Source organism: Orycteropus afer, unplaced genomic scaffold (assembly GCF_000298275.1).
Source record: "Orycteropus afer afer isolate SDZICR_OR568_19922 unplaced genomic scaffold, OryAfe1.0 scaffold00044, whole genome shotgun sequence".
NCBI lineage: Eukaryota > Metazoa > Chordata > Mammalia > Tubulidentata > Orycteropodidae > Orycteropus > Orycteropus afer.
This window is the reverse complement of record NW_006921631.1, coordinates 6,559,332-6,573,866: the sequence shown is the minus strand read 5'-3', so window position 1 is coordinate 6,573,866 and position 14,535 is coordinate 6,559,332. Positions and strand designations below refer to the sequence as shown.

Below are 14,535 nucleotides of genomic sequence, written 5' to 3'. Positions count from 1 at the left end.
CTGGGAAGAGGTAACTATGGGGAGGAAGTGGGAGGGGAGCTGTTGCATTGTAAATTTTGGTCAATGACATGAGACAAAGTATATTATGTGAACTGCTGTATGAAAAGTGAATTTACTCTAAATCTTCACCCAAATCAAAATTTATAAAAAAAAAAGAGTATCTGCCTTCAGTATTTTGCTTTTTAAAATTCGATTTCTATGGGATCAAATTGACGACAGCAGCTTGACAGATTAGATAGAAAATTTGGGGACAATGAATCTATGTTAAGGGGGAAGGAAGGAACAACTCAGAAAAGGAGAGTTAAGTATGGTTGCACAACTTGCAGAATGTAATCAATGTCACTGAACTGTACATGTAGACACACTGTTGGATTGGTGTATGTTGTATACTCAACAACAAAAATAAATTATTAAGAGTAAAATCTTCTGAGAGTTTCAAAAGATACCTCTAAGAAAATGAAAAGATAAGTTACAGACTAGGAGAAACACTTGCAAATCACATATATGGTAAAGGACTTGTATCCAAAATATATAAAGAACTCCTACAGTTCAATAATAACCCAATTCTTGAATGCACAAAGTATTTTAATAGATATTTTATCGAAGAGTATACACCTATTCCTCACTTGTCGACTATCTCAGTATCCAACATTTCACATTTACAACAATGGCAGGAAAAAGAAAAACTCTATCCATCTATTTTGCACACAGGGCATACGTCTAGCAATAACAAATGCTGAGGTGCAAGGCAAGTGTAATGCTGACTGTAATAGTTACGGTTATGCGTCAGCTTGGCTGGGCCATGATTCTCTTTGGTTTGGGAGTTATGTAATGATGTAATATGGCAGTATTGTTCTTTTCAAAGATCTGTTTCTATGGGATCAAATTGACAACAGCAGCTTGAAAGATTAGACAGAGATTAGTGAGAGCTGGACAATGAATAAGGAAGACTGAAGAAGAATTGATGCTTTTGAGTTGTAGTGCTGGCAAAGAAAGCTGAAAGTACCATGGACTGCTAAAAGAACTAACAGATCTGTCTTGGAGAAAGTATAGCCAAATTCTCCTTGGAAGTGAGAATGGCCAGACTTCATCTCACATAGTTATGTTGTCAGAAGGGACCATTCCCTGGAGCAGGAGGATGTCATGCTTGGTAAGGTGGAGGGTCAGCGAAAGAGGAGAAAGCCAATGAGATGCATTGACACAGTGGCTGCGACAATGGGCTCAAGTATAGCAAGGATTAGGATCATGGAGCTGGCGCAGGACTGGGCAGTGTCGTTCTACTGTGCATAGGGTCACTGTGAGTCGGACATGACTCAGTGGCAACTAACAACAACAATATGGCAGTAATAGAATGATGTAGTCATCTTCCATTTTGTGCTGTTATGTGGTTATCCTCCATTTTTGCATAATGCCAATTTTTGCACAGTGACCTGGCCTTTAGAAACTAAGCATGCCAATACATGAAGAGTGGGTGTATAAGAATGGTTAATAAGCACAAAAAAAATCATATTATTACTCATTAGGGGAATACAAATTAAAACTGTAATGAAATACCACTTCCCATTACTATAATAACTATATTCAAAAAGACCAACAATAATTAAGTATGGGAAGGATGTAGGGAAGTTAGGATCCTCATGCATTCCCAGTAGGAATATATAATAATACAATCACTTTGGAAGATATTTTGGTTATTTATTAGAGTTAAATATGAATTTACCATCCTACCCAGCAATTCCCAAAGATAAATGTCTGCATAAACCTTGAACACAGATATTCATAGAGCAGTATTCATAATAGCCAAAATCTAGAAGCTACAGTGTAGATTAACCTTAAAAACCTTATGCTAGGTGAAAGCCAGATGTAAAAGATTACATATTGTAGAGTTCTATTTATATGAAAAGTCCAGAAAACAGCATTATCTATACAGACCAAAAGGAGCTCTGGTGGCGTAGTGCCTAAGGCACTTGACTGCTAACCAGAGGCTGGCAGTTCAAACCCACCCAGCCACTCCTCAGAAGGAAGGTCGAGCAATCTACTTCTGTAGTGATGTTGTTGTTGTTGTTGTTGTGTGCCGTCGAGTCGGACCCAACTCATAGCGACCCCTCCTTGGGTTTCCGAGGCAGTATCACTACGGAAGTAGATTGCCCCATCTTCCACCTCTGAAACCCAAGAAGGGGTTGCTGTGAGTCGAGTCCCACTCGATGGCACATAACAACATACAGACCAAAAGCAGTTGACTAGGGCTAGGGCTATAGGTGGAAGTGAGGAGTGACTGCAAATGGGCACAAGGAATCTTTTTGGGGTGGTGGAAATGTTATAAATGGGATTGTAGTGGTGGTCACACAGGTCTGTAAATATACTTTAAAAAAAATCAAATTTTATGCTTAATTGGGTGGATTTATGGCACAGAAAAATTATGTTTCAATAAACTTCTTTTAAACTGTTTTAAAAAGCTGGGGTAAGGCAAGAGGAGGGGCCAGACATGTTATATATATTCCTGCATATATATTCCTGCATATTCTTACCAACTTGAGAGGTAGATTGTGGCATCCTATTTTGTTGCTCAGGACATTGAGGCTTAAACCAACCAAGAAAAACCAAACTCACTGTTGTCAAGTCAGTTCCTACACATAGCAACCCTTTCTTGAGTTTCTGAGGTGGTATCGCTATGGAAGTAGATTGCCCAATCTTCCTTCCAAGGAGTGGCTGGTGGGTTTGAACCACCAGCCTTCGGGTTAGCAGTCACATGTCTTAGGCACTACGCCACCAGAGTTCTTCATTGAGGCTTAGCACACCTAAATTCCTTGATCAAAATTGCCCAAGTAATAAGAATTTTAATTAAAACATGACACAGTTGGCTTGAAGAATAAAGATCATACTGTTTTACCGTAGGTCTTAGGAGCTTCACATTGAACCTCATGGAATTCATAGTGAAAACACCATAGTATGATTGGAGGATTGCAGCCAGTAAAAACAACTTTGCATTATTTCTGTAGTTATCATCTCCTGGCCCAGATTAAATTTATTGATGAGGTTTGACTGGCATTTTCTTGGTGAGTTTATGGGATTGAAGGAGAAACTAAATGATAGTAGTCTGTTGGCAGTGGAGAGTGAAGAAAAAAAAAAAGCCATTTTAAGCCTTTTAACTTTAAGATAGGGGTCTTGTGAAGATAAGCCATTTCAATTTCAGAATTTTGAAAGGGAAGTAGTACCCAGAGGAAAAATCACATTTTAGATTAGGTGAGAAATTGGTGAAGAAAAGATTGAAAGTACATTGGAATGTCTTAGCAGTAGAATAGGAATGAGTAGACATTTGCCTTTCTACAGAATAAGGAGAAGATCATTAGGAAAAGAGTATAAAGCCTGGAAAAAAAATGTATTTTAGTGTGGCAATTACAAAAACTCGGTGAACTAGATTGGTATGATATATTTAGAATGGAAGAAATAATGAAGATAAGATTAAAACTACCCACAAATGTGTAACTGTATTTAAGGGCAGTAGCAATACAGAGGAAATCGTAATATTTCTTTTTTGAGGAGTAGACACACATTTCAATTGACATGAAGACCTTAGAGACCCCATAACCATTTTTGTGCAGCATTGTAGGATGTAGGGAGGAATAGGATCAGTACTGAAATATGTCATCTCTGAGTTTCTCCTGGTTTTGGGATATGTGAACAGAACTTTTCCTGACAGTTGAAATTGGAGTTGTTGAATTCTCTAGGCGTTCTTAGTGTAGCCCAGGAGAAGATCTCACAATACATTTTGAAAGGACAAAAATGCCTGAATTTAGGATAAGGCTATTGTTGAGAGAAGGGAGTCTTCTTTAGCTCTAGTAATAGATTTTGTTAACAACAAATAAATCTTTTGCATAAGATATTTTTCCAGGGTGTAATAATAACCTTATAGGTTTGAAATACTCATTTTTATTGCTCTGGTTCTTTCATAATAAATTCCAACTCTTTTATACCTCATAGAAATACTATATTGAAAATGTATAGATGCTTTTTTGTCTTTTTGAGTTTTCTAACTTGAGAAAATCCCAGTTGGGTTCTGCTTTAGCCAAATATGTGACTGTTTAAATCTTAGAGCATAGTGAATTTTGCTAAATTAAGTTCCACCTACTTTAGGTACCTGTTTTTGTAACGTGACGTTTATTGATAACTGAAATATGAGGGCTTGTTCTATACTATCTTTTGTAGATCCCATCAAAACTACAGCTCACTGGGGACAGTGACATCTTCTGCTTTGTGGAAGATTATCTATCCTATGAGTGCCTTATGAGCCACTTCTACTTTAGACAAAGTGACTTGGCATTCTTTAAGCCACACTTGCCTCTGGGACCCAACAGGCCTAACCGATAGATATGTTTTAGACCTGTGCTGTCCAGTATGACAGCCACTAGCTACCTGTGGCTTATGAGCATTTGAGGTGTGGCTAGTTCAAATTAAGATGTGCTGTACTTGTAAAATGCACACCATTGTCAACGACTTAGCATGAAAAAAAAAAAAGGTAAAGTAACTCATTAATTTTTCAATATTGATTTCATGTTAAAATGATAATATTTTGGATATATTGGGTTAAACAGATGATATTGTTAAGGCTTTTATTTCAACTATTTATTTTTACTATTTTTAGGGGAGCTACTAAAATTTCCACAATTGTATATGTTGTTATATTTCTATTTGACAACACTGATCTCAAACATTAAATAATCTCATTGAATGTGTTTTAATTTTCACTTGTGATGACCACTAGTTATTTATATCGAAATGTTTGCTCTTCTCCTTGAAACTAAAAGAATTTGGGCATCTTGATTTTTTTTTTTAAAGCCTCTAAACTATCTTCATTTTTCATACTAACCTTCATGAGATAATATCATTTTATTTTATTGTTTCTGTGAATAAGAAAGTGTTCACCAGAATGGGCTTTTTGAGAGCTGATATTTATTATAGAATAGTTACTTGAATTTTTTAATACAAAGATGGCATCTAGACATATACCTTTAATCATCATGTGGCACTTACTCTTAAAAAAGTACATGGCTTTTTGTTGTTTTGTTTTAACTTCTCTACCAAAACTACTAAGAAGATTTCTGAATGAAAACATGCTTTCAAAAGCAGGGATGCTTTTGCTTATGAGTTTTATTTTCCTCAGAGTGGTTGTATTTCATACTGAGAGCTTCTGTGGTACACTATTTCTTCTGCTTTCTGACTAAGAAACTGACAGTGAAAAACTTTACTTTCTTTCATGGTTACTTCATTGCTCGTGCCTCTTAAAGGTTCATTTCTTTAATTCTAAAATGTTTGTTAAGTGTTAATTTTCATAGAAACACTAAACCAGGCTAATCAAAAGGGGAAATACAGAGATCATTAGATTAATTAATTGATTCTAGAGTATGGCTGAATAAAGTCACCATTCTTTCTGAAGCACACAAGATCGTTTTCTAATCTGATTCCCTTTTTCAGGCACTACAGATACTCCCTCCAACAACACGGCAACCGTGATATCCACTGCACCTCCAGCTTCCTCAGCAGTCACCTCCCCTTCTCTGAGTCCCTCCCCTTCTGCCTCTGCCTCCACCTCCGAGGCGTCCAGTGCCAGTGAGACCAGCACAACACAGAACACCTCCACTCCTATGTCCTCCCCTCTTGGGACCAGCCAGGTGATGGTGACAGCGTCAGGGTTGCAAACAGCAGCAGCTGCTGCCCTCCAAGGAGCTGCACAGTTGCCAGCAAATGCCAGTCTTGCTGCCATGGCTGCTGCTGCAGGACTAAACCCAGGCCTGATGGCACCCTCACAGTTTGCAGCTGGGTAAGGAGTTTCCTCATCCCATTCACAAATGAGAAACAACTGGGAAGTTACCCCTGGAAACACTGACAGAGAAGACTTTCTATCACCATCTTGAAAAACATAAAAACAATTCTTTAAAGCAATAATCTCTTTGAATTGGGCTATTGCATAATAGTGCAGAGACCATGATTAAAGTTGAATTTAAGTTTCTTAACATCCTGGAAAGGACAGTGACCATACCTATATTTCCAGATGAAGACATAGAACATTAAATCACTGATAACCTGCGTGATGGGACTAGGAAGGAAGCTTAGAATTCCTGATTTTTATGATTTTTGCTTTCTCCTTTAAATTCAACTGTCTAGTTTTTATCCTCCAATGGAGAAGAGATATAGTAATGCAAGTCCCAATTTTATATTATTGTCAAACATATTTTAAGAATTATCTTACAAATATATCCCTTTCCCTGGAGTTTTTGCTTTTGTTTTAGGGGTCTGAGGGGGAAGAAGTAATTCAAAGAGAAGTCAAAATGACTATATAAGTTTGAAATCTGATGTGGATCAAAACTTTGTTTTTCTTTGTAAGCATCACAGGAAGCACTAACTCAGAAACACTAACCTAGAATCTGAGGGGAAAAAACCTATTTCCATGTACTTCCCTAGATGGATTTTCCTTTTTCCCATGCCTTTGGGTATGTTGTCAAACTGACAGATGTGTCTGCATGGTAATAAAGTGACCCCTCTTTTGAACTTGCAGAGGTGCCTTACTCAGTCTCAATCCAGGGACCCTGGGCGGTGCCCTCAGCCCAGCTCTCATGAGCAACAGTACACTGGCAACTATTCAAGGTCAGTAAAATCTTTTTCCTTTTTTAGTTTTTTTCTCCCTTCTTCTCTATTTTAATGAAGGAAGCCTGCTTTGCTAAAGATGAAGGTGATGGAGATAGTCAGTGGAATTGATAATGCCAACTGATTTGTTTTTGAGGACCAAGAAAATGTTCTTGTACAAAAGCTTTGTAGAGGTGTTAGTTTGTAAGTAAGAACAGGAATATACTTGGTTTGGTATAGTGTGAGAAGCCAGGACTTTATATTTGTCTTCTTGTGTGAATAGACTTGGAAGCAGATTTCTTCCTGGTAAGTTTATCCAGGTGTTCATCTAAAACTCATCCTTAAGCAAACCCGACCAAGTAAACGTTCCCCAGTCACATCCCCAAGAGAGCCAGATGTGGGAAGGTTGTATAATGAATGGACATTTGGAGCACATTATGCAGAGTGTAAGAGTCCTTTCATTCTAGTTGGGTTCTACCCTTTTTATATCCCTGTCATTGCAGAACAGTTGTTCTCTTTGATTAAAATGTCTTTTTTCCAAGCCCAGTTGGATCCCTTTTGGCCTTAGCATGTTACTCATGTGTTTCTATTCCATATAGTGAGTGGCTTCCCTTTTTTCAGCTTGTAAACTTTATGTTTGAAGATGCTGTTATATAACTCAGAGAAATAATTTGAGAGGCTTTATTATATTAACCAGAGAGTATTCCTTAAAAATTAAAATAGGCTGAATGATCAGGTATATCTAGGCAAAAGTGAATATACCCATGATCATACATAAGGTTGGCAAACAGTATTTCTACATATGTATTTGTATGTGCTATATGAATGTCCATATAAATAGAAATAATAGGGGTCAAAGTTATAACTTCTTAGCTACAACCAATGGATGGAGGGAGTTGTTGGACCTGCAGGCTCAGAACTGTAGTTGCAAGGGACGTCAAGCTCAATTGGCATAACATATTATGCAAAAAACATTGTTCTGTATCCTACTTTGTTGAGTGGCTACTAGGGCCTTAAAAGTTTACAAGAGGACATCTAGTTGCAACAATTGCTCTCTGCTCATCCAAAGCAAAGAAGAATAAAGAAAACAAAAGACACGTGGGAACAGTTACTCCAGGGGACTAGTGGACCATGGCAACCTCAGTCTTTATGACCCTGAGACCAGGAGAACTAGATGGTGCCTGGCTATCACTGTCAACCACTCAGAAAAGTATCAGTGCAGGAGATCCTGGATAGAGTGGGAGAAAAATGTAGAACAAAACTCAAAATCATTTAAAAAAAAAAAAAAAAGACTTATTGATCTGATAGAAAATTGTGAAACTTCCAAGACTATGGCCCCTACTTACTCTTTAGGCCTGGAATTGAACTCTTTCCCATGGCTTCTGCCCAAACAATAGACAGGCATATAGAGTGAACATCATGTACACCAGGTAGATACACTCTTTACAATAATCAAACACAGGAGATCAGAAGGGGAGTGTTTGCTCAGGGAGATAGCTCAGTGGGCAGGAATGCATAAGAAAGAAGGACACAAGGAAGAGGTAACTACTGGGAGGAAGTAGGAAGAGAGCTGTTAACATGAGGATTGCAGACAGTGTCATGAAACAACATGTATATGAACTGCTGTATAGAAAATGTATTTGCTCTGTAAATTTTCACCCAAATCACAATAAAAATTAAGATATATTTATATTCTGTGCTTAAACAAGAGTTCTAGGCCCAAAAATAAGCATTTAGTCAACTTCAGTTAATGTTAGTATTTCATGAATGAAATCTCTACAGTGTGCTGTATTGTTGTTATTAGATGCCTTACCATTGATTTTGACTCATAGTGACCACATATGATAGAGTAGAATTGCCCCATAAGGTTTTCTAGGCTGAAATCTTTATGAGAGCAGATAGCCAGGTCTTTATACTGCAGAGCCACTGGTGGGTTCAAACCGCTAATGTTTAGTGAGCAGCTAAGCACTTCATGGTTATATTATCAGGGCTCCTTATAATGTACTATACTCAAAACCATACCCACTGCCATCAAGTTGATTCTGAGTCATAGTGACCCTATAGGACAGAGTAGAACTGCCCATAGGGTTTCTAAGACTGTAAATCTTTACAGAAGCAGACTGCCTAATCTTTTTCACATGGAGTGGCTAGTAGGATCAAATCACTGACCTGTTGGTTAGCAGGCAAATACTTTAACCACTGAATCACCAAAGTTCTTACAATGTACTATTTAAAAAAAAAAAAACTAATTCACTGCCATCGAGTCGATTCCAACTCATGGTGACCCCAGAGGGTTTCCAAAGCTGTAAATCTTCATGGAAATAGGCTGCCCCATCTTTCTTCCACAGAGCAGCTGGTAGGTTCTAATCACTAACCTTTTGTTTAGCAGCCAAATGCCTTAACCACTACACCATCAGAACTCTTTACAGTATACTACAGAGAATGTTAATTACAGATAAGACCAAGCCCTTAATTACCTTATATTAAAAATTATATTGCCTTTCTAATTGACTAATTCATACTTGAAATTGATGGTTAGATCTAAAAGCTTTTGTTATAGAAGGATTTCTTTTTGGAATAAAATCTGTGATGAATCACTTTTCTTCTATATTAGAGAGCCTCTCTGGGCTACTGGGATACTCCAAAGGCAAAATGCTTCCTCAGGGCATGATTGACTGTACAGCAGACAGTCTGGAAAGATCTAGAATCAGTCTGTGATGCTAAGCCTGAAATCTCAGAAAACTTGAAAGTGCACCAGGTCTCACTTTTCTGTACGACAGTATGATCATGTCTAAAGTCAGGGCATTCCCTTTAGCTCTTCAACCTTTTTTTTGTATATTATGTAAGAAATCAACTAAAATTTTAATGCCAGTAGTTGTTGTTGTTGTTGTTATTTGCCATCGAGTCGGCCCCGACTCATAGCGACCCCTCCTTGGGTTTCCGAGGCAGTATCACTACGGAAGTAGGAATGCCCAACCTCCAAGGAGTGGCTGGTGGGTTTGAACCGTCAGCCTTCTGGTTAGCAGTCAAGTGCCTTTGGCACTATGCTACCAATGCCAGTAGATAAGACCCTAAATCTGCATGTAGAGGTGTAATTATATGGGTGGGGAGATTTGATGGGTTATCTAGTAATAACAGGATAAGCTATTACATAAGAGTGCCCAATTAGTTTAAATAAAATTTTGATGATCATGTTTGTGAGGAAGCAATAGCATTGTAGGCAAATTCTCACCTAGTAAAGCAAGTCCTAGTCTTAAATAACCTACCAAGGGCCACCTACATCACCACTTCCCTGATTTCCTCCTACAGTAGACTCATCATTCTCATTTTTACAAGTCATAGAAATCTAATCATTTTTGAAGACTCAGGAAGTGAAAAATTAGTCACAACTTTATTTTGTGTATTACCAAATATACCAAATAGTTAAATCAATTATATTCAGTTACTTACACAATAATTATATTGTGTCATTATATAATAATTATATATTATAATTGATTTTAGACATAAAGCCTTTTGAAAGATGGTTTTTATTTTATATATTTTACTTTAAAGTTTATTAATGATGTCAGTTGGTTTGATAAAAGCTAAATCTGTTTTTAATGCCTTAATCAACAGCTGCTAGTTTGTCTTTTGAATGGAGGTAGTTTAAAATCAGCACTCTTCGTTAAAATCAAAATTACTGGATTTAAAAAAATACTTCTAAGTAAATGAAATGAAGTGGATATTTCAAGATAAAAACTAGACTCTTTGACTCTGGTTCTCTTCTCACACATCCTCATGCTCATTGAATTACTAAAGATTTTTCAATTTTTTAGAATCTTTCAAAAATAAATAGCCTCTTTTGGTGTCATATAGCACTGTGATTGAGAAAAAAAATAAATTAAGGGCTGTACTTTTTATTCCTGAGTTATAGGAAAACTCAGTAGACCTCTGATAAGTTTTTTGGGTTCTCCATGATGATGCTAATGGTCTCCTTCCTGCATGTTTTTTGGGGATTTTGTCTGCAGCTCTTGCTTCTGGTGGCTCTCTTCCAATAACGTCACTGGATGCAACTGGGAACCTGGTATTTGCCAACGCAGGAGGAGCCCCCAACATCGTGACTGCCCCTCTGTTCCTGAACCCTCAGAACCTCTCTCTGCTCACCAGCAACCCAGTTAGCTTGGTCTCTGCCGCTGCAGCCTCCGCAGGGAACTCTGGACCTGTTGCCAGCCTTCATGCCACCTCCACCTCAGCTGAGTCCATCCAGAACTCTCTCTTCACAGTGACCTCTGCCAGCGGGGCTGCTTCCACCACCACTACTGCCTCCAAGGCACAGTGAGCTGGGCTGGCGCCAGCCTTTTTCACTCTGCAGTGTGATTGGGCTGCCAGCCAGGTTAATAAACTGAAAATGTGATTGGCTTCCTCTCACCATGTTGCTGAGGGCACAGGAGAGAAGAAAATACCACACATGATTTGGGGGGGTGGGGGGAGGATGAAGATGGGACAACATTTGCCTAATTTTGTAATAAAACACTGTCTTTTCAGGATTGCTTCATGGATTGGAAAACTTTCTAACCAAAAATGTTTAAAAAAAAAAAAAAGAAAAGAAAAAATCATAAAAAATAAGTGAAAGGACTACTTATCATTTCCAGCAGTCATGATGACAAGGTGGGTTAACACTTCCAATATAGGAAGGGGATTTCTGTTTGTCTAAATTTCTTTCTTTCTTTTTTTTTTTTTTTTCCTTAAAAAAAAAAAATCATTTTTATGGGTCTGTTGTACAGGCCATTAAGGCATAACAAGGTGTTTATAATCATATCAATTGTGTTGGGGGTTCCTTTTTAACTGGTACAATTTAGGCAGGCCTGTATTACTGTATCTCTATTATTATTGTTGTTGTTGTTATTGTTTTTATATATATATAGATAGATATATATATAGTTTGGACACATTTATCTCCTGCTCCTGGATCCTATTTCAGTGAGCTCCCACACTGTGGGGAGGGAGGGTTTCGGGGTAAGGGAAGACTTACGTTCTTAACTGCGGGGCATGTTCTTGCTGGTTTCCTTATCCTTGATGACTCTTACAGAGGTGCTAGAAAATTATTTTCTTTTGCCACTTATGCAAGAGGCTTGGTATAGAAGCTGAAGGCAATGTGTGCAAACACTCCCACTCCACACCTGCCCCCTTCCCCATCAGGTGGTGCCTTTGGAGCACTTTTGTGTAGGAAGGAATTCCTGCTGAACTGTAGCTCTCATTCACCCCCAAATCATTGAATGACCTTGGGGCCCAGATCCTGTGGGGCAACAGTGCTGCTTTCTGCTACTTTCAGTGGGAATGGTTGCACATGTTGCCGGCAGGATTTGGTTCCGACGAGCAAAGACTACTGCGGACACCTGACTTGGTGGTTCTCCTGATTTCTTATCTCCTGAAAAATGCTCCTACTGTTGGTTTGTTTGTTTGTTTGTTTCCATTTTGTGAAAGTGTTTCATCCAAACTTTCTTTAACTTCCTTGGCAAAAAACAAATTGACTTACTGAAATTGGGAAACTTTTCCCATCTTTTATTTTTGAAAGGAACTCTACTAGACTATTTTCCATTGATTTGTATCCAGAAGAGGTGTGATGAGAAGAGTCTCTGAGGTTACAACTTTTTCCTCTAGCCACAGACTTCCTTTTTTCTGGCAGGCTTATGCATTTCTCTAGCCCTGAGACTCTCCTTGGTTCTCTAACTAAAGGAGACACTCACAAGCCAGGCATGTTGTCTGCAGGACCTTTGAAGAAGGACCTTGAGCAAAGACTTTGCACACACCTCAGCTGTCTCCTTGGTTTGTTAGTGCTGCTCCTGCTGGATAGGTCTAACCGGCAATATGCTTCTCTATTCAACATAGAAAGGGTGAGCTTTGTTTTTAGGGTGTTTCTAACCTATGTAGATGAGCTCAATGAAAGTAGATGAAGAGGAATGAGGGTAATTTGGAGATTAGAGCCCCCTTTTTGTTAATGAACTATTATTATATATCTTTATCAAAAAAAAATCCCAAAAGACTGGACCACTGCAGTGCAGTTCAACTAAGTTCCCTTCCTAATTGGAGTTAGACGTTCCCATATGGTGTCTGTGGGTGCTTGTTTACATCTCTGGTGGTCCCACAGCTGCACTTTTCCCCTTTTCAAGCTGGGAGTTCAGAGAGAGCTAACAGTCAATTTTCATTCTCATTGTATGTACAAGGGAGCTTGGATTCTGTGTGCTCGTCTCTCTGCCAGTGTTCAGAAAGGTAATAAATACAGACATGGTATGGACTTTTGTGATTCAAGTGGGAGGCAGTCACGTTATTTGAAAAAAAAAAAAAGACCAGGAACGTTTACCCCCTTTCTGTTTTTCTTTAGTTCCTCCTGTCTTCTCACTTTATTTCACAAGGTATGTAATTACCGCCCCTAAATTTCCACTTCTCACCCCTTCTTTCACCTTCCCAAATTTAGTCAACAGCAAGCAGGGAAACTAACAAATACCCATCTACCTTTTTGTTTGTGGTGTGGTTTTTTATGTTTGTCTTTTTTTTTTTTTTTTTTTTTCAAACTAAGCTTGAACCAAAGTCAATTTTTAGCAAGCTGCTGTACTAATGGACTAGTTTATAAAGTGCAGTTCAGACACATTGAGGATCTAGATGCTACTGACAATTTCTTTTTCATTTGTCTTTATTAATTTTATATAAAAGTTGCTGCTTGTTTTTAATCTTTTATGTTGGTAAATTGTAATATCCTCTGGGCAGACATTAACTTGATTTTTAACTAGTTTATTTAGTTTGGTATGTAAATAGAATGGTAGTGTCAGTTACTAATTTCTCTCCTCTTTATCCTGTTATTTCTCTGATAGTTAAATCTAATTTTCTTTCTTTTGACATTTCTAACTTTAGTCGTGGAAATGATTTTAGGGCTATCAATAATACTGTAGCTGCCCATAGTAATGGGCCCCTCCCTTGGGAGTGGTGGAAGTTAGAAGGAAGGATTCAGGGAGGGAAATGCTGATACCCACCATACTGGATTAGAGGTTATAGCATTAATTTCCCAAAATTACTACCAAAGGAAGTGTCAAGTCCCAGGGGACTCAAGCCCATTGGATTAAGAAGAAAAGTAAGGAAAGGTTATTTTGTTTCTACGTAATTCAAAAAATGTTCTCTCTCCAAAATACGATTCACCAATAGACTTTAATATTAAAGAATATACTAAGCTTTAAATGTCAGTATGATGGTCTTTTTATTCCCTGCCTTGTCTGTATTCTCCTTATTACAGGATAAGCGGATTCTGTCTTTTTGTGTGTGGATCACTTTATGAAAATAGACCTTAAACCAGCATAAAACTGTGTAAGAAAAGAAATAACCCCTTAGATGCAAATAACGTAAAATTTTTCTTTTTTAAAAATAAGTTGTAAAATGGAAAGTACATTTATACCTGTATACACAAAACACTAATATAGCTTGTCAGTGGGTGTTTAGCTTAAAATCTATTCCCCATCACCATCCCTAGATACTCTACTAATCGTATTGCTTCATTAAGAACGCCTTAAGTCCTTTTTTTCCTTTATATTTTTCTGTCATTTCATGAGATGCTTTGGATTGAATGAACTATCTCCTAATCTAAGGTACTCAGATTTAACTATTAGCCACCTTATATGGGAGAATCTGGTGGTGTAGTGCCTAAGGCATTTGACTGCTAACCAGAGGGCTGGCAGTTCAAACCCACCAGCCTACTCCTCAGAAAGAAGGTTGGGCAGTCTACTTCTGTATTGATACTGCCTTGGAAACCCAAGGAGGGATTGCTTTGAGTCGGATGTGACTTGATGGCAGTCAGTTTGGTTTTTTTGGTTTATGCAAGAATCTGGAAATTAAAAGTGGTCATTTGACCAAAAAGAATTGTTTGGTATAGTATTCTGCATTTTG

At 37.9% G+C, this 14,535-nt stretch overlaps 1 protein-coding gene across 1 annotated transcript in view; it reads left to right on the top strand.

The window, feature by feature from the left end:
- The window catches only part of POU2F1 (POU class 2 homeobox 1), a 146,533-nt gene extending 135,591 nt beyond the window's left edge, over positions 1 to 10,942 (top strand). The window contains exons 14-16 of the mRNA XM_007937731.2: positions 5,473 to 5,818; positions 6,554 to 6,642; positions 10,632 to 10,942. Of these exons, the coding sequence (XP_007935922.1) occupies positions 5,473 to 5,818; positions 6,554 to 6,642; positions 10,632 to 10,942 (746 nt within the window). The remainder of the gene's footprint in view (positions 1 to 5,472; positions 5,819 to 6,553; positions 6,643 to 10,631) is intronic.
- Positions 10,943 to 14,535: the final 3,593 nt, after the last annotated feature.